The 27,377-nt window shown below is 34.9% G+C and overlaps 1 protein-coding gene across 1 annotated transcript; it reads left to right on the top strand.

Moving 5' to 3' along the window:
* Positions 1–1,215: 1,215 nt before the first annotated feature.
* Positions 1,216–3,686, top strand: LOC131656378 (gibberellin 2-beta-dioxygenase 8). Its single transcript, XM_058926111.1, has 3 exons — positions 1,216–1,689; positions 2,887–3,202; positions 3,310–3,686. The coding sequence occupies exons 1-3, from the start codon at positions 1,259–1,261 to the stop codon at positions 3,538–3,540; spliced, it is 978 nt and encodes a 325-aa protein (XP_058782094.1). The 5' UTR covers positions 1,216–1,258; the 3' UTR covers positions 3,541–3,686.
* The last annotated feature ends 23,691 nt before the right edge of the window (positions 3,687–27,377 follow it).

The raw sequence follows: 27,377 nt of genomic DNA, 5'->3' as shown, positions 1-27,377 counted from the left end.
AAGGTTTTTCGTGATCAAGACCATTTGACAGTTGTCATCAACGTATCCAATGCGACACCGAGAGCTTATTGTACGATGGGGCGAGGAGAACCTACAATGTTAGAACTCCAAAGCCAAAGTCAATGAGGTCTAAGAGATGTAGTTTGAGAGTGAGAAAATACTGGAACTGGTGTGTCCTTGAATTTATATATGGTGGACGATTAAAACTGCTTCCATTTAGACCAGCGTGAGATGCGAGAAGTCGTTCGATCAAATCTAACAGCAAATAATACACTAATAACACATATCAAGTGTTCGATCGTTAGCAATGTCCCACCTATTCATTGGATACTACAAAAATGTATCTTACAACCAGACTTTCTTCCTTATACGTAAGGCCAACTTAGAAAAAAATCAATATCTCTCCTACATTTTATATGTCTAATGAAATTCAATTCTAAAGATAGATTGTACCGTAATTAAAAATAATTTTTAAAATAAACAATAGTATAAAGTATCGTGTAAGTGTTGTTTTGATGTGTTTGATACGTTTTTTTTAATATAAATTTATTTTTTTTATTTAAGGGAAAAATGAATATTTATAATCATTATAAAATAATTTTATACTGTATTTTCTAAATTATATTTAATTTTTAATTTTTTTGATAATATAAAAATAATTTTATTTTTGGCTTTATACCACCGGTTTAGTCCGGTTCGGGGGTGAGTTCTGGCATCAAGTGGTTCCATCTCCTCCCGATCGCAGTTGCGTGGGATGAAACTGTGGTTTTTCCTACCAAGTCCAGCGTCAATTACCACTGGACCAACTAACGATTGATAAAATAATTTATTTTTTATTGAAAGACAATATATAAATATTTTATATTATTAATGATTGTCCATCAAATTATTTATTTAATAAACGTTTTTATTTTGTAAAGTCGACATCCTTATCTTCATAATTGATATACTAATTCCATATATTTTTATTCTTACAAAATAGTAAAAATATGTAAGTGTGTCATTTTAAAATTCAATTAAAATTGTGTCATTTAAAAGTAAATGAGTATATCCGTCCAAAAAAAAGTAAATGAGTATAATTTTAAGAATCTTCGAGCAAATGGGCTATTTGGACACGTGTCGACTCCACAATTCTTATGCCATCATAAAAATAATAATAAAATAAGAATGAGTCACATGTACTATATATATAGTTTTGATTGTCACCTCTTCATTCTAATCTTCTTTTTTTCACACAAAACAAAAAAGAATCAACAACATGGATTCTTACCCTCCAATTCTCCGCCACCAAAACAACCAACCACAAACCATAACGGATCCTAACCCTAACCCGATTCAAGATTCGGATCCTGTTCCAACCATAGATCTCAAGCACTTAAACCACAAGAACTTGGATGAAGCTTGCAAGGAATGGGGTCTATTTCGTTTGGTGAACCATGGAGTTCCAATAACCCTTATGGAACAGCTTCAAGATGTAACCAAACAAGTGTTTTCTTTGTCTTTTGAGACCAAACAAGAAGCATGCAATGAAAGTCCTATCTCATACTTTTGGGGTACTCCTGCCCTAACTCCATCTGGAGAAGCTTTGTCAAAAGGAACTCAGAATATCAATTGGGTTGAAGGCTTTGATGTGCCATTGTGTAAGCTTGATCAATTTCAACATCAAGTTGCTTCACTTGAGACCATAAGGTAAACACAAATTATCATTAATAACTTTGTAACACAGAAACTTCTGAAAAAAGATGTGTCTGTCTATATCGTTTTCTGGTGTCTGTGCTCGATAGTTGACAACTTTGTTAACCTTTTTGTTTTATTGTTTTGTCTCTTTCTTGGTTATCTTTTGTGTTTTATATGTTAGTTTTATATGTTAGGAGTATGTGCATGCGTGGAAAAAATGAAACATATATTAATGGGTGCAAATATTTTGAATGTGACATTTTTGTTGTCGCCCATAACATTGCATGAATCGATGTTTCTTCTAGTTTCTACCAATTGGATTATGCAAATCCATGAATTTGTGGATTATTATTAGATTTGATTGATAGATGAGTCAAACTTGTAATTTTAATTAGTTTAATTTCTTAATAAATTTAATAAGATACGATGAATACGGCCATATAAATTTAAAATAATACATGTACTCTATTAAGTGTATTTTAGGAGACTCATTAAGAAATTAATAATTAGTAGTAATTTTTTGATGAAAATATTAGGAATATATTAAAATAGATGTTATGTTTTTAATGAAACATTTTAATTATTAATTTATGCACTCTGAACTTGGACCCGTTTATTTAAGGTTGTTTTGAATATTTTATAGAATATTTATAATTTTTTAATTAAATAATATATTAACTATTTTATTGTTCCAATGACAATTTTTATGCATGTCCCTTTGCATTCTCCGTAAAAGATATGCTGTTTTTGGTGTTTGAAATCCAAAAATATTGAACGCATGAAAATATGTTTGACCATTTTACTTAAAACAGTCTTGAGAGCTGTCTCTCTCACAGTAAAATATTTGTCATTCCAAAGAAAATGAATTATTGGTCCAATTAAAATTGAAATTGAAATGTTACATATGCACACAAATGATACAAGATGGAGGAAGAGACAGATTACAAAAGACTTTTTGTCATAAAGTAAACCTGCAAACGAGGATTTGTCTTATCTTATTTGGTCCTACCTATCGATAAATAGTAATTGTCGACAGCATAAGAAGCAAAGAGACAAGAATTTTTTTATCTAAATGAAGTAATTTTTTCATCTCTATCCTGTCTTAAATTGACTTAATTTCAGTCACTATTCTTAATATATTATCATAGTTTGTTTAAAACTCGTTTGATTATCTGTTATAAGAGTTAAATGTTTTTTTTTTCCTGCAAGGCTTTTGCTAGTGGACTATGCAACCCATCTATCAAGAATTGCTACAACTTTATTTGAAGCAATGGCTAAGAACCTTGACCTGAATCTCAAAGACACAAAGTCCTATTTAGCTGAAAACACCGGCATCGTGCGTGTGTATCGCTACCCACGCACCGATGCTGGTTGGGGCATGGAGGTTCACACCGATAGCTCAGTCTTGTCCATATTGAACCAAGACGACCATGTGAGCGGCCTTCAAGTTCTCAAAGACGATCAATGGCTAACCGTGAAGCCCGTTTCCAACACATTGGTTGTCAACCTTGGTGACATGATGCAGGTCTTAATTTGTTTTCATAATGATTTTTTTTTATAGAGTAATTTGTCATTTATTATAATGAAGTTGTTATATATACAAGATGAAATATTTGGTTTGGTTTGGTTTAGGCTATTAGCAGTGACACATACAAGAGTGTGTCACATAGAGTGAAGGTGGAGAAAGATATAGAAAGGATCTCAATATGCTACTTTGTGTTTCCTGGTGAAGACGCTGTGATTGAGAGCTCCAAGTACAAGCCCTTTACTTACAATGATTTCAGAGCACAAGTGCAACAAGACATCAAAGATCTTGGGCATAAAGTTGGGCTTGCAAGGTTTCACCTCAACCAAGATTCTTAATTTAATATAGTTACATTGTTTGTGGTCATCTAGACAATGCAAGAAGCACTTGGATAAAGTAAAATAATTTAGTAGAAGTTTTAAGTCTCAAAGTGTATGAGTTGAAAAGTTCGTAATAAAGTGGCTAGCTCTATGGCATTAGGATATGTAGGGGAGCTTTTGATGATCTCCCATGTATGTTTTTTTACCGATTATAGTTTTCATGAGGGTGAATGCGCCATAAGAACTTCCAATATATATCTTTAAAATAAATTTGATAGTTGTGATCGTAACATTGCTCTCCATCTCTAAGTGATAAGATAATTGTTAGTTACTATACACCCTAAAATTTTTAAGGACGGGTTATAAATCGGATGAGGAATATATGTTGAACAAATCGTGATCACAAGTAAATAGTCGGTATGTGTGAAGGGGTCGGAACCGAGACATAAAGCGGACGTGCGGAAAGATACATCAACTCAAAGTCGATGTACAAAGTCGGATGGAACGAGGGGCACGTCTAATCAAACAATCAAATGTCAAGTCTGTATGACAATTACGGTAGTCCAAAGGTTGCACGGACGTTATGAAAATCAATGAGGGGACGTTACATCTCATGATTGTGACGGCGAGAGTTATGGATTGCTATTGATTGTGAGAGCTGGAGGGTCACTACACAATGAATGCAGGTCATGAGGGTTAAGTATTAAAGGAAGCCTTCCATGGAGGAGAGAAAGGACAACACAACAACATCATACAGAAAATACAGGCTTGCCATAGCCTCAAAATGTACAGAGCTATTGAGGTCTCACTTGATTAACTTCAGGGAGGCTATTCAAAAGTGTATTTCAGAAACATTTGGCGTCCACCATGAGGCCTAGGTAAAACTTTCTCAAGTCGCACATCAATACTATTGTTTCAAGGATGTCCGGATCATCACCCAGCAGGATTGATCAGGATCCTCCTTCATACATGGCGCACTTGCTGGTCGTCGTGGAAGCCCTATGATAGCAGAACGAAGCCCTGGAAGATAGCGTCCAGACACTTGCGACTCAAAGCCAATCAGACGGTGATACATAGGAAGAAATGTTAGACCCCCAACCGCTAGCAGAAGCAATATATGTAAATCGGATGAGGAATATATGTTGAACAAATCGTGATCACAGGTAAATAGTCGGTATGTGTGAAAGGGTCGGAACCGAGACATAAAGCGGACGTGCAGAAAGATACATCAACTCAAAGTCGATGTACAAAGTCGGATGGAACGAGGGGCACGTCTAGTCGAGCAATCAAATGTCAATTCTGTATGACAATTACGGTAGTCCAAAGGTTGCACGGACGTTATGAAAATTAATGAGGGGACGTTACTCATGATTGTGACGGCGAGAGTTATAGATTGCTATTGATTGTGGGAGCTGGAGGGTTACTACACAATGAATGCAGGTCATGAGGGTTAAGTATTAAAGGAAGCCTTCCATGGAGGAGAGAAAGGACAACACAACAACATCATACAGAAAATACAGGCTTGCCTTAGCCTCAAAATGTACAGAACTATTGAGGTCTCACTTGATTAACTTCAGGGAGTCTATTCAAAAGTGTTTTTTCAGAAACATTTGGCGTCCACCATGAGGCCTAGGTAAAACTTTCTCAAGTCGCACATCAATACTATTGTTTCAAGGATGTCCGGATCATCACCCAGCAGGATTGATCAGGATCCTCCTTCAGACATGGCGCACTTGCTGGTCGTCGTGGAAGCCCTATGACAGCAAAACGAAGCCCTGGAAGATAGCGTCCAGACACTCGTGACTCAAAGCCAATCAGACGGCGATACATAGGAAGAATTGTTAGACCCCCAACCGCTAGCAGAAGCAATATATGTAAATCGGATGAGGAGTGTATGTTGAACAAATCGTGATCACAGGTAAATAGTCGGTATGTGTGAAGGTGTCGGAACCGAGACATAAAGCGGACGTGCGGAAAGATACATCAACTCAAAGTCGATGTAAAAATTCGGATGGAACGAGGGGCACGTCTAGTCGAAAAATCAAATGTCAAGTCTGTATGACAATTACGGTAGTCCAAAGGTTGCACGGACGTTATGAAAATTAATGAGGGGACGTTACTCATGATTGTGACGGCGAGAGTTATAGATTGCTATTGATTGTGGGAGCTGGAGGGTCACTACACAATGAATGCAGGTCATGAGGGTTAAGTATTAAAGGAAGCCTTCCATGGAGGAGAGAAAGGACAACACAACAACATCATACAGAAAATACAGGCTTGCCTTAGCCTCAAAATGTACAGAACTATTGAGGTCTCACTTGATTAACTTCAGGGAGTCTATTCAAAAGTGTTTTTTCAGAAACATTTGGCGTCCACCATGAGGCCTAGGTAAAACTTTCTCAAGTCGCACATCAATACTATTGTTTCAAGGATGTCCGGATCATCACCCAGCAGGATTGATCAGGATCCTCCTTCAGACATGGCGCACTTGCTGGTTGTCGTGGAAGCCCTATGACAGCAAAACGAAGCCCTGGAAGATAGCGTCCAGACACTCGTGACTCAAAGCCAATCAGACGGCGATACATAGGAAGAATTGTTAGACCCCCAACCGCTAGCAGAAGCAATATATGTAAATCGGATGAGGAATGTATGTTGAACAAATCGTGATCACAGGTAAATAGTCGGTATGTGTGAAGGTGTCGGAACCGAGACATAAAGCGGACGTGCGGAAAGATACATCAACTCAAAGTCGATGTAAAAAGTCGGATGGAACGAGGGGCACGTCTAGTCGAAAAATCAAATGTCAAGTCTGTATGACAATTACGGTAGTCCAAAGGTTGCACGAACGTTATGAAAATCAATGAGGAGACGTTACATCTCATGATTGTGACAGCGAGAGTTATAGATTGCTATTGATTGTGAGAGCTGGAGGGTCACTACACAATGAATGCAGGTCATGAGGGTTAAGTATTAAAGGAAGCCTTCCATGGAGGAGAGAAAGGACAACACAACAACATCATACAGAAAATACAGGCTTGCCATAGCCTCAAAATGTACAGAACTATTGAGGTCTCACTTGATTATCTTCAGGGAGGCTATTCAAAAGTGTTTTTCAGAAACATTTGGCGTCCACCATGAGGCCTAGGTAAAACTTTCTCAAGTCGCACATCAATACTATTGTTTCAAGGATGTCCGGATCATCACCCAGCAGGATTGATCAGGATCCTCCTTCAGACATGGCGCACTTGCTGGTCGTCGTGGAAGCCCTATGACAGCAGAACGAAGCCCTGGAAGATAGCATCCAGACACTCGCGACTCAAAGCCAATCAGACGGCGATACATAGGAAGAATTATTAGACCCCCAACCGCTAGCAGAAGCAATATGAGACAACTTAGTTCCAGGGTGATCCATAAGAGCATATCATATTTATCAGTAATTAGACGGCGATAGTCGGCGCCTCCCCAGAGTCATAGTATGTTGAGTTCAGAAGCTGATGATGTCACACATTACTTCTTCAGAATCAGAACCTGTTAGAATTCAGCTACACACTAGACGAAATCATTTGGGCACAAAATTGTTCTCTAATAAACAATGTATTGTTATCATAAAAAATAATGGCGAAATGCATAACCAAATCTTGTTTTTACAATATATCATTCTGCACAGCCTCTTTCAATTCGTATTTGTGCGCCATGATTTGTAAAAATGAGATGTATCATGAGTATCAAACATTTCTTTGACAAATTGATTATTAACCACTTCAATGTTGCTTCTTTTCATAGAAGTTTCCTTCTTGCTCTCATCTATGTGGGCATTCACCATGGTGATATCCACTTTAGTATCCATATGTGTTGACATAAGTTCCATGTCAATTGTAGTAATTTCTTTTTCTAATACTTTATCATTATTTATCCATGGTAGAATATTAGTGTGGTTTGAGTAAAATGTAATTGTTTCCTTCTCAATAATTCTCCTCTTCTTAGCTATTACAGTCAATCTAATGGGTCCCTCATTATTTCCGTTGTAACTGCTAGTTAAAGAGTTAATGTTGAGGAAATCATTCTTGTCTAATGAGTACTTGTGAAGACCGTCTTCAAATATCTACGATGGTCTAGTTAAATCCTCATGTTGACCATTACGATCATTTGTTGTGTGCTAACAACCATAGTGAGTGAAGATTATGGACCCGAATTTGAAGGAACTTGTGCTTTAGGGGTTATTCCATTCATAGGAAAATCATTAATAACTAGACCATCGAGAAATGAAGGTTTAGGTTTTAATTAATAGGGGTATTATAAATATGATTGTTGATATGGACCATATCCTACCCATGAGAATGGCTATGATATTTTTTCCGAAAACATATAGGTTTCATTTTCAAGACAGTTGGAAAGGATAAGAAAAAGGTGAGGAAATTTTGATAACCTAAAGTTAAACCATCTGAGTCCCTATAGAGAGACAAGATAAATGGAAAATTAATTGGTAGCTCAAGTTCGTTTTTATAAAATGTAATTTATAGACAAAATTAATTTTAAATTGAAACTTATTTTAACTAAATAAATATAAAAAATAACATAAATTGGATGATAAGTTGTAATGGTTAGGATTAAGTAGTTCAACCCAAAATATGTAACATATCATATAAAAAGGAAGTTCATACTTTGTTACATAGGACACACCCAATATTAAGACTTGGAGTTACTTTTTGAGATGTTAACCTATATAACACAACAAGACACGGTTTGGTCTGGCATATGGAATACCCTTCTAACCCAAACATATTTTGAATGATTTTTTACAAAAATAAAACAAATAAAATACAAGGGTGTCACGTCTTCATGTAACTTCATGTAACAAACGATTTTGCTCCATAACACGAGTTGCAAAATACTTAATTATAAATAGTAACTTTGGTACTTATTAATCAAACCATTTCAAACTTCACAGCGGAATAAATAATCTTTAAAACTCCTTCATAAATTAGCCAATACCGAGAAGGTAGTTCAAACATCAATAAGATCACCACACTTCATGCTTACAACTGCATGATTATAAAAGTAATACAAAATTCTTCAAATAAAAAACTCAATCGATCCTAACCTCGATGTTACATATCAGAGCAAGACTCATTAGACTCAACGGAAATTAAATAAGCGCACTCTGAAGCTACCTCCTAAGCTTCCTGCACAAAACTTGATCACCTGCAAGTTACCCACGTTTCTAGGCAACATTTTCAACCAGAAAGGGTGTGTAAATCGTAATCATTATAAAAAGCATAAGTAATAGATATAGTAGTCATGACATAGGGACAACAACATAACATCATCTACTACATCTATAACATAACAACAATTACTAGTATTCCACATCAAATCACCACAAATCAAGAATTAAATCAAACACATCACTTGATTCAAATATTGTGCAATGTCATAAGTAATGAAATACAACATCATTATACTCATGCATATGGTAGCAAAACATCATTGATGATTTAGTCATCGTTATTTACAAAGATCCACACTAATAGGACCAGTTCTCGCTTGGAACTAGAGCACTTCACAAAATTGCACTCAATCCACACTATGGGATTGAGGCCATCATTGGATCTTATCGTCCTCCAGACATTACTGGATTAATATCTGAAAAAATATCAATGGACTATTTGTCCTGACAATTGCTATGAATGCATGATGCGCAACAACACACAAAGATACAATCACGGCTAGTCAAACGCATCATCATTTATCATGTTCATCTTACCTCATCACAAGCTTCATAATACACACATCATAACATCAAGATCATCATAAAAACATACATCAATTCACAACAAAGCATAGTTAACTCAATTCACGATAGAAACCACGCCTTTTAGTATATAATCACCAAGTATCATCATCTCATCACAATATAACTCCCAGAAATCTGAATCATATTGTTCATTTTATTTTACTATGTTATAAATTATTACTCTAGCTTTGCAACACTTCGAACGACACATCAATCGAATCCTACAACTCAAGTTATGAATTTTATAAAATTTTCTGGTTCAGGAAACATTCGCCCGGAGAGCACCCTCATTCGCCCGGCGACTGAAGTCAGTAGCCAACATCTCAATTTTCTTAAGCCACTCGGCCGATGACTAAATCGATTCGCCTAACGAATATGTGCGAACATGATTTTCCTATTGCGATTTCCTGCATAATCAGTCCCAAACCTTGTGCGATTCCAACATATTATAGGTCTTAAAACATCCTTTAAACGCCATGTTTCATTATCCAATAACATCCCTATGTATTCTACATTATGGGTACTATTATATCAAAAATCAACATTTCTAATTCATCAATATTCATCACATTATCATCTAATCCCCTTAAGCCAAAACCCTAAAGCAATCTGTGGACCTCCGATTTTTTTAATTCCGGGCCATACCTCTGATCTGTAGAGATACGTGAACTGACTCTTTTTTGTCGCTTAATGCTTTCGCATTTTTGAAAATTCACAGAGTCGCCACCGACCTTTTATTTTATCCAATTAAGGAAAGGTTTATAAAAGAAACAGAAAAAAGACCTTTAAGAAATTCTGGGTAAGGGGGTAGGTTATACAAAGGGAAGGTGTTAGCACCCTTTGTATCCATGGTTATCCATGGGCTCTTAAGTTTGCTTAGCTCACTTGTTTTTCGATCACTTTTCAATTGCTCTGAAATTGCTCATATGTGGTTTCAAATACTTTTGTAAATTGAATTTTGTAATGATCCGTGTGTGGATGTACACAAAATGCTTGTTTATCTTTCGAAAGATGTTTTGAAAAGAACGTTAACTTTGTAATAACCCGTGTTTGGATGTATACAAAGTATTGTCTTTTTTGAAAGTTTTGAAAAATCAACAGTGTATGAGAATTTTGTTTGTTTTGATTTGAGCAAGCAAACTAGGAGGTCTACCCTGAGTTGTAAGGTCTTTATCCTATTTCCTTTAAAAATCTATCCTTTCATCGGATATAAAAGCAAGGTTCGATTTTGTACTCAAAACAGTGGAATTTTGACTTTGATTTTGAAAGGAATGAGAAGGGATTACCTGAAGAGGTGCAAGTGTGATTGTGATTGGATTCAGATATTTATCTTTGAAGTTAGTGATCTAACGGTTCAATTTTATCTTTGACATACACGCAGTTTATATGTGCTGGAAATTAAAATGCGGAAATGTAAAGTGCGGAAAGTAAATCTACGCTATTACATCGATTGTGCAGGAAATGTAAACTAGCCTATTTACATGAATTTGACATCCTATACATTTATCTAGGAATTTTAAATTGCAAGAAAAATAAAAGGGCATGTTTTTGGATTTTTTATGATTAGTTTTAATTATAATTAATGCATGATTAATTAAATTAAAATGAAGAAAAAAGATGAAAATAGATTTAAACCTAGAAATTAAGTTTAAAATATGTACAAAATATTTGTTAATTAATTTTAAAACAAAACTAATTTTTTTGGAATTTTTGAAATTGATTGGAAATTGATTAAGCTAATTAATACATAATTATACAAATAATTATACAAATAATTAAAACTTAAAAAGAAAATTATTCAAAATATGTACAAAATTAGCTTATAATATATAAACAATATTTTATATAAAGAACAATTTTTTTTATGATTTTTTGATTGGTTAGAATAATTAAAAAGCAAATATATAAATATATACTAATTAATTATGCAAAATATTGAAATTATGAAGAAAAATAAAATATTTTTATTTTAGAAAATAATATATTATTTTAGAAGTCTAAAAATATTTTTTGTGTATTTTTTGGATTTTTAAAAATCTTTTTAATTAATTTAACAAAGAAATTAAAATAAAATAGAAAATAAAATAGAAAATAAAAGGATACTGATCCTGTGTGGTGGTTTATGAGGGAGCATGATAAGCTGTGTAATCTGGTGCGTTAGATGAAGAATTGATGGAAATCTATGGCCCAGATGCGTGGGCACAAGGTATACATGCGTGGGAGTGATCACGTGGGATCACAAAGACTTTCAACAAGTCTGTTGGGCCCCACCATGCACATGTGGCTAGCGAGACTTGCTGACCAGCGAATGGGAAGCGCCAGAAATGCCACGCGTGCTGGTCAATGTTTCCAACTCACTATTCATCTTCTTCAACCTCTTACCTATGGAATTAGCTGCGGATTTAGCTGCAGCATTACCTGCGGATTTTGTTTCAAATTTCCATGCTTCTGAAAACCTACAAAAACAACCATGAGCAAAAACAAAAGGGACCCAGATCGACTTAAAATCACCTCCTGAACACGATGGTGGTGTTAGTTTGGCTATTTGAGCGCTGTAGCTATGGATTCGAAGAGATTAAAGTTTGAACATGCATGAACATTCATCAATGGTATCAAGCAATATTCACGTGGAAACCAACATGTTAAAGCCCAGACCTGCCTTATAGGACCTCATTAACTTATTAGAATGATTAGTTTATATTGAGGTTAATTAAATATATGAAAACGAAAGTTGATCATGTATGAATATGAACAACACTTATGCATGTGATACGACTCTCATGGGGTCACACAAAGAGTTTATTCTTACTTTATATGATCTTAGAAGATGATTGGAATGATTGTTTGGTATTGATATTGATTGGAATATGGAAATTGAAAATTACAAAGTATATGGAATTTTTGAGAGATTTGATGAGTTTTCTTGCTATACTCTTGCTATATTTCGTGGCTCTCCTTGTTGTTGATGTATTCCACTTCTTTTATAGGCCAAGGGCTGCTTGGAAGTGAAGCTAAGAGCATTGATTGCTTTGTTGAAAGTTTGATTTTTAAATATTAAAATTCTTTGAAAACTTGACCAAGTCTTGCTCTCCTTCAATGCACTTGCCTTGTACTTCATTTGGCTGCAGAAAAATGGAGATTCTTTGATGAGTCATGCTTGAATTGTAAGCTACCATTTATCCATGCATTTTCCTTTTAATTTTAATCTTAAAATAAGATAAAATCATGCAAAAAATGGATAAAAAAGGTATGGGCTTAGTCTTGGTCGTGGGAGGCCCATAACATCATGGAAATGATGTTTGAATGCTGAAAACTTGGCCCCATTTGGAAAAAATACATTTTTGAGCAATGTTGGTTTCATGCCTTTTCCCAAAATTTAGCCAACTTCAACAAGGTGTAAATCCTTCAATTTTTGTCATATGAAGGAGATCTTGCACTTTTTGGAAACCTCAAAGAGTCCTCTAACCAATGCCTTTGGTCTCATGTCAAAATGATTTTTGAAGCTCCTTGTGTGTCCTTTTGAAAAAAGTGTCTTTTTGTTGATTTTGAAAATGACCTGTAATGTCTTTGATCATATTTTTCAAATGGTGAATCCAATGACCATGGGATCAACGGCATTTGAAAGATAATTGAATTTCCTTCAAAACAAGCTTTGGTTTGAATTTTTTGGATGAAGGATGAGAGAGTTATGATCAGTCAAAGTTGAGTTGACTTTTCAGGCAAAAACCCTAATTTTGAATCTTAGGGTTTTGTTGATTTTTGATCTTTCCTTGATGAATTATGATCATCCAATGATCAAATGATGAATCCTTTGAAAAAATATGGACTTTGACAAAAAATTTCATTTTTGACTGTCTGTTGACTTTTTTGGTCAAACGGGTCGTCTGTTGACTGTTTGAGCTGCTGACGGTGCGTCTGAGTGAATTGAAGTTTGGAAATTTGTATGATGGTACTTTGAGATGTATGGATGTGTATGAAATCCATTTGAGCTCTCAAAAACTTGTTGCTCCTGTAAAAACAAGAAAAACCCTGATTAGGGACTGTTTGTGTAGGAGACAGTTAAGCGTACCTGATTTTTGTGCAGTGTTGAGTTTCTGCTAATCGCGTGATATTCAGAAGACTTCTAGCACAAAGATCTTGGAATTTTGAATTGTGAAAGATTGATTTGATTGATGGTACAAAACACTGAGAATTGTACTGCCAGCAGTTTGGCTGTCGACTGACTGTTCAGGTATTGACGTAGCAGTTAGAGTGAAAAATCAACAGTCAAAGTTAATTTTCTTTTTTGTTGTTTTTTGTTTTTGTTTTATGTAAAAAATGAAAGTTTATTTACATGACTTGTTAGAAAAACACAGACATAATAAATAACTAATATTTACGGTATGCGGGCAAAATTACCGATAATAACCCTGAAAATCATTTAATGCACAGAAATAGGAATATTTGACTGGAAGAAAACACACAAAATATTATCTGAGTAATTAAGCAATAATATGACAAATAGTACAACATTTAATACTGACAGTACAAATATTACATACTATATTGAACAGTACGACGAATAAACGGTACATTTAAGAAATAAGAAACACGGCAAATTTTAAGAATGACGATTAATGACCCATGCTATGAACAATAACATGTAGATGATTGGGAGTGCAACCATTGCAGGTCCACACTCTTCAGGACTATGCAGGCAGAAGAAAGTCATGATCACCGTAGCAATGGTGATGACTGTAAGAAACAGTGTCTCTATCCACTTTGCCATTCTTCTCAGGGAAGAAGAGAAAATAGATATGAGATAGGAATTTGAAAGATGAGTTGGAATTTGATGTGAGATTTTATGGAAGAAAATGAGAGGTATTTATAGAATGGAAAGAAGGAAAGAGACGTTGGGGAATGATGTGATTCCGTACAAAAGGAAAATTTGAGTGGAAGTAAGATTTGAAAGAAAGTGTATGATAGTGTTGGAAAAAGGAGAGATTTGATTTTTGAAAAAGAGATTTGAAAAGATTTTTGCAAATAATGGAATATAGTACAAAAATTAGTGGGAAACAAAAGATAATAATAATCTACTTGTTACCAGTACAGTCTGAGTTTCCTGATTCTGCGCCTGCAAAAAGATTTAACTCTGTACCAATTGTGTCAGTACTATTTATCTGTAAATACATAAATAGCATGTGTGAAGTAATAAACAGTATTTGGCGTTTGCGTAAGAATAAATTCAACTGCAGGCCAAATTACTGTATAAGAAAAATTCTAAAAACTAAGTGTTTCATATGTTAGGATATTTGTTGAAATAATCCATAATTATATGAGACTCTTAATTTTCAGATTGGAGTTTTCTTGAAAAAAGATGTGGGCAAATTTTGGGGTATAACACAATCCTACAATTACCTAACACTTAAACCAATTATAATAATCAAAATAAACTCCCCTTACCATTGATTTGGAGCTTGATTCTAATTCGTCTTCACGTTCTATAGTTCTTCTTCCTCTGTGCCCTAGCTACGTTCTTCTCTCAACCTCTTCTTCAAATGCGATTTCACAGAATGAATCGTTAAAACCCCAATTTTTCTTTTTATCCAATTTGGACTTGGACCACTAATAGGGCTTTCCTCTTTTTGCCCTCACTTAGCCCCATGAATTGACTATTTTGCCCTCATCATCTCTAACACCAATGTTATTCTATTTCACTAATTAAAGAAATCCCAACTAATTATTATAATTATTATTAATCATCTAAAATACTTTTAATCATCTTAATTCCTCTTAGACCACTAATAACATCCTATTCACCCAAACACCACCTAAGCATCATGATCATCAATACATCACATATCTTCCCCAACATTAAATGCTTCACAATAATCTCATATAAACATCACATAATCATCATATTCATCAAAACACCACGAATCATCATAAGGACTCACATAAAAATATCAAAACATCATATATATCAAATACTTCAGAATGACTCATAGATTTACGCTAAATTAATTAAATAAATAATTAATCTAGAATTTGGAGTGTTACAGCATCCCTAAGGGTCCGTTTGGTTCAATCGAGGGGAGGGGAGGGATTTTTATCAAGGGGAGGGGAGGGGATGTGAGGGGAAGGGAGGGGATGGATTTTAATTACATATATGTTTAGTTCAAAATATGAAGGGGGAGGGAAGGGGATGAATTTTATTTACAAATATATTTGGTTCACAGGGGGAGGGGAGGTATTTTAAAATTAATTTACATTTTTAACCTTGTAATTTTATTATAATATTCACGATATTTATTATTTATAAGTATTCAATTCGATAACATAAAAAAATTTTATAAAAACATAACAGTTATAATATATAGTTTAAAAAAAATGATCGAATACAATAAAATCTAACAAAAATATTGCAATAGTTAAAACGTAACATACAAATATATAAAATAAAATAAAAAATTTAATTATAATTATAATAAGGGTAAATATGTAAATATAATTATAATTAATATGAAGCACCCCCCTTCCTCTCCGAATCCCTCCAAATCGGGGGGAAGCAAAAAGTGGCTCAGGAGGGAATTTAGTCCCCTCCATCTACCTCCCCTCCCCCTCTTAAAATTTGAACCAAATACATAATCTATTTAAAATCCCCTTCCCTCCCCTCCATTTACCTCCAACCAAACGGACCCTAAGATCATATGTAACATCTTAGCCTAGAATACTGGTTGGAAATCCTTTGTGTTAGTCAACAAATGGGATTTAAAGACGTAGGGTAAAATAGTTATTTTACTTCCAATAACTTTTTTAGTCAATTACCAATGATCCTTCACAACACATTAAGTCAAGTAGAGACTTGATGTAGTATAAACCATGTGGTAAGCTTCTAATCCACTTAATTAAATAATTTGGCGTGATAGGAATTGCATTATTTAAGTAAAAGTACATCTTCGTCATTTGGAAGGCTCTACATATAAAGGAAATGGAAGTGAAAACTTAGTATTTTTCCTCACACTTAGAGAGGTTTCACGTGAGTTAAAGTAAGAAGGTGAGGGAGTATCTCTCAAGCTCCATGGATGAAGATCAAATAATTTTCTCTAATTTTACACTGTCCTTCCTCAATGACAAATCTTAGAGAAGATCAATACAATTCATTTTATCACCCTCTTTCACTAGAATGTCAAGTAATCCAAATCATCTTCATCTTCTCTAGTTCAATTTCTTTCTTTAACAACTATTCCATTATGAATTGCATGATCAAGCCTTCAAAATTGAAGATTCAACATTGTATTGAGAAATATCATGACGAAGAACTAGGGTTTTGAACTTTCATGTAACTATGAAGAGTAGGAGACCCATCATCATAATCATCTCCAAAGTTCTGCAAAATGGCGGGTTTCCTTTCCCCTTAAGCTATGCCTTAATTTCCCTCTATGTGAACCCTTGATTATGTAAGGTTAGATGCATATTAAATTATTAGGTTTTTATTTTTTTGCATATTGTATACGGATTCTAATTAATGTGATAATGAGGTTATAGGCATTCCTATTGTGTTTGTTGAGGATTAGGGTTACACGTAGGGGTTTTATGCTAGCTTTACTGCATGGGAATCGGAGGAGAATGAAGGGTGTTTCTTGGATGCATTACAGATGTAACATAAACCATAAACCTCCCTAGTTTTTGTACCAGAGAATGCTATATGGACTTGCATTCGGGCTATGCTACGACCGTAGTGTACACTACAACTAGTTCGTAGCACACTTGTAACACAAGGTAAACTCCATTTTCTCGTGTTTTGGACCCTATATTTCAATTTTGATGTATGCATTGAATGTTTGGGGAAAAACCTTGGGGTATGTAGATTAAAAATTTGGGATTGGAACCTAGTATTGTAGGTGTTCAGTAAATATGATAATTCAATGAATAACTAGGTTGAGTCAAAGTGAATATATATATACTAGGACTCGATGACACTATATTTGAAGAAGATATTCTTCATCTATCTTAAATTAGTTATTATGATGACAAAATTTTATCAAATAAGAAATATCAAAGAAGAATTTTTTTTTGAAAACAAGTATCAAGATGGGATAAGTTTTGGAAGTCAAAGGATTAAATCATGAATATTAAGGTACCAATGGCAACTAATTTGTGTATATATATGTTAGATGATCACAAAATTTCATCTAAATCCTTCTAATATTGACATAGCATTCATTCATGATTTTCATTCATAACACATGTTTAACCTAGCGAACTTTTAACTTTTTGTTTGGAACAAACAATTGTCACATTCGACCAATTGATTGTCATACAGTTGCTGTAAAAGAAAATTTTGAGTTTCTGAAGAGGAATAACCAATTGTCCTCTTATGAAAATTGATTATCATGTGTAAATTTTGAATATTTTTGAACGTTTTTTGAGAAGAATTTTTTAGATTTCAAATCATCTCTTCCCATCTTATTTTTCAAACAATTCATCTATTGTTTCTATGTGTTCATAACTTTTAGAGAGAAAAATTTTATGCATAAATCTTATACATCATATAAAAGTTTCTTAAACATATTAGGCACTTATGATATATATATATATATATATATATATATATATATATATATATATATATATATATATATATATATATATATATATATATATATATATATATATATATATATATATATATATATATATATATATATATATTCGAGTGGAAGAGAAGATCAAAACTGTTATATCTTGAAATTCATGCCAAGTTGAAGAGATTATTCAAACTTGTATTCATAATACGTAATGATCACCAAGTGTATGGTGAAATTTGTTTGTAATTGAAAGTAGCATGCTTTCTAAATGTTGTAAACAGGAAGGAGTATGTTTCTGTTTTATGTGATAATCATCATAGTGTTGTTGATTATTGATAAAGGTCTTTGAATCGGGGTAATTTAAAATGCACTATAGTTGTTGGTGTTTTTGTGAAATTAGGGAAGTGACGTGCTTCTTTGTTGTTTCTATAAGATAGTAGAAGAAGTCTTGGTGTGAGGCTTGTACAAAGAACTAACAATAGTGTAAATCTCTCACGGGATGTGAGGGAACTAGATGCACCCTTGGTTGATAAGGGGAACTAGTATACATAAGTGTGTTCTTTATTTTTCTGCATTTAAATTCTACAGTTTACTTCATAAGTTCATTAACATTTTTCCGAAAAAATAAGAATATAAGAATATCTCTAAAATGACTGAAAAAGCCTTATAATCTAATTCCCATCCCCTCCTTAATTGCACTATATATTTACGCTATATATACTTAGGTTTATGCTATATGTCGAGTGATTTAATGTGATCCATACACTTAGAAATGTGACTATATATTGGCAAGCAGTTTTAGGTGTGTAATAAAAGGCATGATCTTCTTTAAATTGTCTTGAATTTAACAGTTAGTGATGGTAAGGACGAATCCTAGTTACTATGGTATGTATGAACTTAGCATTGGCTAAGGATGTGTGAATATCATCCTAAAGGATGAAATACCCTAGTTGGCCAGTATCATAGGATAGTAACATATTTAGTTGAATTATGGTTATGTGATACAAGGAATGTTGCAAGGCAAGACTGGATTAATTATGTTAAGTGTAGGCAAACTCTAGGAATTTGGCACCCTTATTTTTTTCTTATATTAATAAGGATCTAGAACCGGAAGGGCTCATGAGGTGACGACCTAAAGGAGACATGTCTAGATATCTGACTATTGCACCTATAGGATATGGGTGGATGACTTTTGTATAATATTGGGTAGTTCTCATAGATAAAATGGTCCCATAGTTGTTCCCTCGTGAAAGTGTTACCAGACTTATACAACACCATTGTATCTCCATTAGGCGCGGGATACATAATGTTATCCCTTCACCCAAGTGTTATTGTGATGATCCTAGTCTCGACATATAATTTCGGTGTATGTTGGTGAAGCACGGTCAAAAGTTCTTATTATTTGTTTTGGATTGGATGCATTATGTAAAACAATATGGAGTGTTCAAGCTATTTTAGTGCAGAAGGGACACATGTGGGACACGATGTTCCAGCATGTGTGCAACATCTGGCTTTTGTTCAGCAGGGCAATATAGTAGTGTTCTTGGAGTGAAATTATGGTTGGGATTCAATAAGATTTGTTGCTATTTGTCGCGGGCGAAAAATCGTTGTCTTTTCTAAATGAGACACCTGATGCCTTCTTTGGGCTCGAGTGCTCAAAAAAATGATTTTTCTTTTGTACGGACCAAACTTTTTATTGTTTCCAAAAGAGGAAAAGGAAAAAAGTTGCAATAACCTTAAAAGTGGGGAGAGATCTTGGGTAAGAGGGTTGGTTATACGAAGGGAAGGTATTAGCACCCAACGTATCTATAGTACTCTATAGGTTTCTTTGTTTTGTTTTATTCCATTCTTGTTGTGGTGGAGGTTCTTGTGAGAAAGAGGTGGGACCTAAGGTGTTTGTTTGATTATGCTCGCAAAGATCATCACGATCCTCTGCATACATATCCCTTAGAGGGAATCAGAGCATCTGTAGCTCGGGGTCTACGGGTGCTAAGGTTTGAATGGTTTTTTTTGTTTTGCTCGCCAAGGATCGACCTTGTGCCTACGTATTCTCAAAGGGATGTTGAGAAAGTCAGAGCAATCGTAGTTCCCACTTATGCTAGTGGAAGCAAAGGAAAATAGACAAATGTCGTCTAAATGCTAGATGTATCTAATCTATATCATCACATACATCTGTTTGTTTTTTTGTTTGAAAATCTTTTCATTATAAGCCCGGGGCCATGCCACTTAGGGTGCTTAGAATGATAAAGATGTTTTTGTTTAACCAGCCTTGTGGCAAAAGTTTCAATGAAGTCAGCCTTGTGACAAAAACTTTGATTAATCAGCCAGCCTTGTGGCAAAAGTTTCAATGAAGTCAGCCTTGTGACAAAAACTTTGATTAATCATCCAGTACGGTGGTAAAACAGTTTGATTGATTAGCCAGCCTTGTGGCAAAAAGTTTGATTGATTGATTGATTGTTTGTGATGATATAGAAGAGATACTCCTAGCATAGAGATGAAAAATGTCTAATCTCCTAGGGTATTTGATTTGGATATTGGGGGATGCTTATAAGAAGCCCGTGGGTCCTTGTACGAAGCCCAAGAGGAGGCTATCCGAGGGTCCTTGCATTGTAAGCCCAAGAGGAGGCTATGGGAGGGACAATCCAGGGTCCTTGCATTGTAAGCCCAAGAGGAGGCTATGGGAGGGTCACTCGTTTGTACAAAGCCCAAGGGGAGGCATGGTATAGTTGGTTTGAGCTCTTAGAGCGATTTCACCGGGAAACCATACTCTATGTCCTAACCTAAACTAGAGAGATTCTTTGCACGAAGCCCAATAGGAGGCTATGGGGAACCTAGTGTTGTACTAAGTTGAACAAGCACACATATCACACATATGAATAAACATGAACAAGTATGAACAAACATGAACAGGTATGAACAATTATATATATGACAAAGTGTGTGTATATAATGGAGTTTATGAAGGAAATATACCTGTAAGCATGATCCATTTGTATACACAGGGCTCGGGACTCACACTCGGGGAGAAGTCCACTTGAGTTTATTCAAAGCTATGTAAACAGGTATTTACAAAGGGGCTTGGGACTTATACCTACATGGAGGCCCATGGTACTTTTGGGAAGATTTAAAGAAACCTTCATTTTTGGTTTGTTATTCAAAGTTAAAAAAACAGATTGAGATATGTACGAAAAATGTATGTGTACAATGAAATACCTAATTTCATGTACAGGAATGGGTATGTACAAAAGGGGCTTGGGACTTATACCTACATGGAGGCCCATGGTATATTGAAAAGTTTTGTTTCTTTGAAGTTTTTGTTGTTTTGAAAAATGATTTGAAAATGATTTGAAAAGGTTCTGTTTTTTGAAGAAGTTTTATTGTTTTGAAAACTGTACAAAAAGAAAAGAAATGGGACTTACACTCTCTAATATTCGAGAGGCCCCACATCGTTTTGAAAATCAATTGATCAATTAAAAAGATTTAATCAGTAGTTTCAAAAAGAAATGGTTTATCGTTTTTTTTTGAAAAGAAACGCGATTGCTCGTTTTAAAACGATTTGAATTTTGAAAGAAGTCAATTTAATCAAGATAAACAAAAGATTATCCTCAATTAACACTTAGATGATTAGGGTTTGCTTCAAAAAATATTTACAAGTGATTAAGTTTGAAAATCAAATGAAAAAATAATATTTAAAAGTATTAAAATTACTTAAAAACAAGTCATTTTAAAACTATTAAAAAATGTATCAAATAAATATTTTTTGATGATTTTTTTTTGATATTCTTAAAATATATGTGTTAAACAAAAAGTGTGTAAAAAATGAATGAAAAATGAATTAATTTCATTGGTTAAATAATTAATTAAAGTTGTTAAAGAAAATGAAGAAAAAATAGTGTAAAAAAAATGGTTTGGCCCCTAGGAGTGTTGAACTCGTGACCTTGAGGTTATTATCCAAAAACTTAGCCAACTGGACCACGCGCGTGGTCTGTTAATACTTGCAACGAATTAAAATATATTTTGAGATGATTTCCAAATTTCAGTTTAAAAAATATGGCGCCAAGAACACAACCCTAATTTGAATTTGAAAATTCTGAAAACTGGATTGTTTTGATCAAGTGAATAGCCTATCTTGCTCGATTTTCCACAAGGAACATGATGGTATCATTTAATTTCATTTATTTTCACTCTAAGATCATTAATTTTCTGATGAACACGAAGAACCCTAATTCCCTAATTCAATCTGAAATCGTGTTTGTGCAAGATAATTGGCAATTGATTGAGGGTTAATGATCCATGCATGTGCAGAAACAAGATAGTATGGCAGTTTTTCATTTATGATGCATGTATGATAGAGTTTGAAGTTCAAGAGAGCTTACCTTAAAAATGTCAAAACTGGAAATCGAATTCTGCAAATGAGGGATTCCAGATGTTGTTTCTTGATCTGAACACCTTCAGTGGACCTTATGGAACATGTTTGAAGTCTTGGAATGAACTGAAAACCTTTTGATCAGTTTGTGGCACCCGATCTGCAGAGCTATGGTGTGAGGATCGAATTTGATGATTTTGATGTTTCAGATCATGGATGATGATTGGGATAGTTCATATATGGTACATGGATGGTGTTTGGATGATTAACTTGGTCAGAAATGAGCTTAAATAAAATTTGGCATGATAAGTCTCATGTTATGCATATTTGGAAAGTGAGGTAGTGATTTTGAGTTTTAGGTGTTTTTGGGGTGTATGGATGGTTCAAACACATCATATGTGATGTTTATGGTTTGTGGGAAGCATCACTTTGGTCAGAACTTGCAAGGGATGGAACTTGCATTTTCTCCTCTTTGAAACTTTATGAAACTTGTAATTCAAGAAAGAAGAGAGAAACCTATCTTTTGTGAGGTTTTGGTGTGAATTTGAATGAGGTAAGGACCTCTATTTATAGGCCAAGGTTTCTGAATACAAAGCTTTGCAAGTTGATCAAGAATTGGTGATTTGGCATTTGAAGATAAAATGGAATCTTTACATTTAATGCACATGGTTAAAAGTGACTAAACCATGGTTAAAACTCTAGCTTCTTATCCTCTTCCATTCTGATCTCAAATCAGAAAAATATCTCCAATTATTGCATCTATGCATCATTACTTGGATCATTTGGCAAAATGGTTCATAACTTTGGCAAAATGACTTGAAATTTCAAGTGAAAAGTTCACTAATGTCAAAATTCAAAACCATGGCTACACTCCATATTTTTTCATGCTCTTTGACATTTTGGAAAGCTCATGTTACACACTTCAAAATCCTAGTTGAAAGTTTCCTCAAGTCTCTTAAGGAAATGGGTGAAAAAGTTCCATGAACTTTGAAGAAAATGAAGTTTTAAGTGAAATTTTCATAAGATACCAACTTTGAAGCTCCATATCTCTTAAATGGTTGATCTTATGGAAAAAAGTTATATGTGTCAAAGTTGTTTATTGGATCAAAATCTACAACTTTCATGTTGGAAGTTTTTTTCAGTTTGTAGGTGAAATTTTGAGTTATTCCCCTCCAAAGTTTGGAAAAAACCATGAAAAACACTTAGAAATTTTTCTAAGTATGAAAAGTCAAACTTTTGACTTTTTGATTTTTGATTGATTTTCTTGATTTTTCTTGATCAAATGACTTCATATATCATATATTGATGATTCAAAACTTCAAAAGTCATGGTTGACCAAAATTCCTCAAAAGTCAATGGTGTTCTTGTACAGTTGACTTTTTCAGTCGAATCGCGTTTCTGGAGATTTCAAATGAAACAGGCTACCCTCACCAAATGAATGGTATGAATGAATCATATTGAAGCATTAGAGGATATTGAGCCATGGTTTGAGTTGTGGCACCATGTCCTGATTAAAAAGTCAGTTGTTCAGTGAATTAGGTCAAAAACCCTAATTGTCGACCTGATGAAATTGACGTCTGTGGATCTTGAATTGAGATGCAATTTCCATTGTATATTGTCATAGGGATTATTTGAGGGTGATTGAAACCTTTGATTGACTTCCTGGGGATTTTTAGGGTTTCCCAAATGTGATCCCTGATTTTAGTCCCTGATAGTTCAAAACCCTAATCTGATGATTTGAAATTTCACTGTTGATCAATCCTTGTGTAGGAGATGTTCTAAGCCAATGGATTAGGTCAAAATGATGCACTTGGGGTCTTGAGGTCATGTCCCAAGCCATTAGGTCAAATTCTGAGCAAAAGTCAGGAGTGTGCTGTCTTCAGTCAAAACCCTAATTCAGTCGATTCAAAGCTGTTGAGCTTGTTGAAATGAATCTCTGAGGACCAAATGTTGATTATTGATGAAGATGATTCATTTGAGATGAAGGGAGAACAAAACCCTAGTTGATTGTTGCTTGTACTGATGAGTGATTTCTTGATTAAATCCCTGCTGAGTCACAAGTAGCAAACACAAACTATGCAATTTGTTAGAGATGCAAATGATGCATATGCAATGATATGAGGTGGTATCTTAGGTCAAAAATTGGGGTATGACAGATGCCCCTATTTAAGTTTCTTCAACCTGAGACATGAAGATTGAAAATCTTCGTTTTGATAGGGTGGAAGAGACTTAAATATCAGAAGACGCGAATTTTGGACCTAAGATACCAAAATTGCGAATGATGCAAAGATATTTTTATCGAGGGAATATCAAAAACTGACTCCGCTGGGGAAAAGAGATTGGGAAGGATGTCTCAATCCGTTTTAGGAAGAGAATCCGTTTTGTCTTTTCGGGAAAGCAAGTGTATGCTTCACCGGGGAATGATAGCTTTGTAAGAAAAGCTTACCTATCGACATTACCGACTATCAGCACAGGGATAGACTTGTTTAATAATGCGAAGGTGAGAGGTATGAAACTAGATTACCGACTACCAGCATGGTGATAGACTTGACAAGGTAAAAAGAGTTTCAAAGGTTCGGTTAATATTACCGACTATCAACATGGTGATAGACATGTTTAATAATATAACCAGAACAAAAGGTTACCGACTACCAGCCTTGTGATAGTGGTTTTGAAGACATGATCAATTATCAGCCAAGTGATAAAATGATTCTGGAGACTTTGCTTGGGAAATTACTGGTTGTTCAGCCTTGTGAACAGTAATAAAGCCCTGATTTGTCAAATGGTCTTCATGATTGATTTCCTAGAGAGGAAGAGTCTTTTGAAAGAGACATAAGCTGCTCAGATGATGAGGCTATTGCTTATTGTCTGTTTTTCACAACTCTGTTTGAGGAATCAGAACTTGAATCTTTGGTAAAGACAAGGTTCTAACCAAGAATGAATTGGAAAGAAACAGTCAAACAAGACTTTGTACCCAATGAGGAATGAACTCAAAATGGGATTTTCTCCTTCGTTTTGAGAGGAGAAACTAAAGCAACCTTCTTCCACGAGGAATGATCTCAGTGGGGAACTGGAGAAAGAAGATGTTCTTTCTGCTTATGGGTGACAACCTACTGGAGAGATGACATGCCCATACCTGTTTCTTTTTCTTTTTTTCCCTTTTTTTTTCTTCTCTTTTTCTTTTTTTCTCTTTTTGAGGATAAATATATCCTAAACAAGCGATTATTGAAAAATGCAAGAATGCATAAATGATGCAAATATGCATGAATGATGAATGTCAAGGATGTCGCATGCATACTGACAATACTGACAGACAATGAAGTGTATACTGGAGAAGGACCGACGTCGCAATACAACCAGATACTTAGCAAATGTTCTTCAACACGGTGTAGATAACACGGGTGATGAATGTGCTGCACGTTTTAAACTTCTCTGGGGAAGATGAGCATCTTTTCTCATTGAGATGGAAGAACCTCTTCACTGGAGATGGAAAATCTTCGTCGCTGGGGATAAAAGACCTTCTTCACTGGGGATAGAAGAGCTTCTTCACTGGGGATAGAAGAGCTTCTTTACCTCGAGGGATAATTGCTTCAAGAATTCTTTTCTGGGACAAGAATACCGTTGTCTCAATAATTTTTTTTCCAGGGAGAATCCTTTTGTTCATCCTATGGAGACGACTGCTGATGTTCCTTCCGTTGTTCACAACTCAAAGGAAAATTTCGCTTTTATTTTGAAAAAGAAAAGTGAAGTAAATTCATTTAAAACTTATTTTTTCTTTTTTTTTTTTTGTTTCAAAAGTGAATAACACAATTAAAGCATCATTTTGCAAGCTAAAAGAAATTAGAGATTGTAAACAAAGGGGCACAAGGCTCAAATTTATTTAATAGGATGGTAATCAGCTAAAGGCGTGATTCCATAGAGTATTTACAAAAGTTGGAAATGGTAATTATGCGGAAAAGGCTACATTGAAAGCAATAACCACTATTCCCCCTAACAACTTTGAGTTCCAACTGTGTTTGTCGCTTCAGATTGGCGATGATTTGATTGAAGATCCTTTGATGAGAAAGACTCCTCAGGTGACGAAGTACGGACTGATGCAGTTACTTTGTCATAAATCCCTAATTTTTGCCTAGATTGCCTTTTCAGGTTTTCAATCTACCAGGATGAATTTTTTCTGTTTATTGTCTCTAATTTTTGCCTGGACCGCCCTTTCGGGTTTTCAGTCCACCGAGACGCTCATTTTTGCCTAAGTCGCCCTTTGCGGGTTTTCGACTTACCGAGCTGTTCTTTTGTATTTTTTAGACAAAGTATTTCTTGACTGCATCAGCATTCACAGGATGTGGGAGTTCATCACCATCCATGGTTGCAAGAGTCATGGCGCCGCCAGAAAATGTTCTTTTGACAACATACGGGCCTTCGTAATTAGGAGACCATTTGCCCCTAGAATCTGGTTGAAAAGACAAGATCTTTTTAAGCACGAGGTCGCCTTCTCGAAATTCACGAGGTCGAACCTTTTTGTTGAAGGCTTGTTTCATCCTTGCTTGGTATAACTGTCCATGGCATAGAGCAGTCATACGTTTTTCTTCGATTAAGTTCAACTGATCGTATCTGTTTTGACACCATTCAGCCTCTGATAACTTAGTCTCCATGAGGACTCTCATTGATGGGATTTCAACTTCTACGGGGAGCACAGCTTCCATGCCGTATACTAGAGAAAAGGGAGTTGCCCCTGTTGAAGTACGCACTGAAGTACGGTACCCATGTAAAGCAAATGGCAGCATTTCATGCCAGTCTTTGTAAGTGACGACCATTTTCTGGACGATCTTCTTAATGTTCTTGTTGGCGGCTTCAACGGCGCCGTTCATTTTTGGTCTGTAAGGAGAAGAGTTATGATGCTCAATCTTGAATTCCTCACATAATTCTTTCATCATCTTGTTGTTCAGGTTTGAACCATTGTCAGTAATGATCTTGCTGGGAATACCATATCGGCAAATGATGTTATTCTTGATAAACCTCACAACCACTTGTCTTGTAACGTTGGCATAAGATGCTGCTTCGACCCACTTGGTGAAGTAATCAATAGCCACTAAGATGAAACGATGACCGTTTGAAGCTTTTGGTTCGA

This window comes from Vicia villosa, linkage group LG3 (genome assembly GCF_029867415.1).
Source record: "Vicia villosa cultivar HV-30 ecotype Madison, WI linkage group LG3, Vvil1.0, whole genome shotgun sequence".
NCBI lineage: Eukaryota > Viridiplantae > Streptophyta > Magnoliopsida > Fabales > Fabaceae > Vicia > Vicia villosa.
The sequence above is the reverse complement of the archived record's forward strand: the minus strand, read 5'-3'. Positions and strand labels throughout refer to the sequence as shown.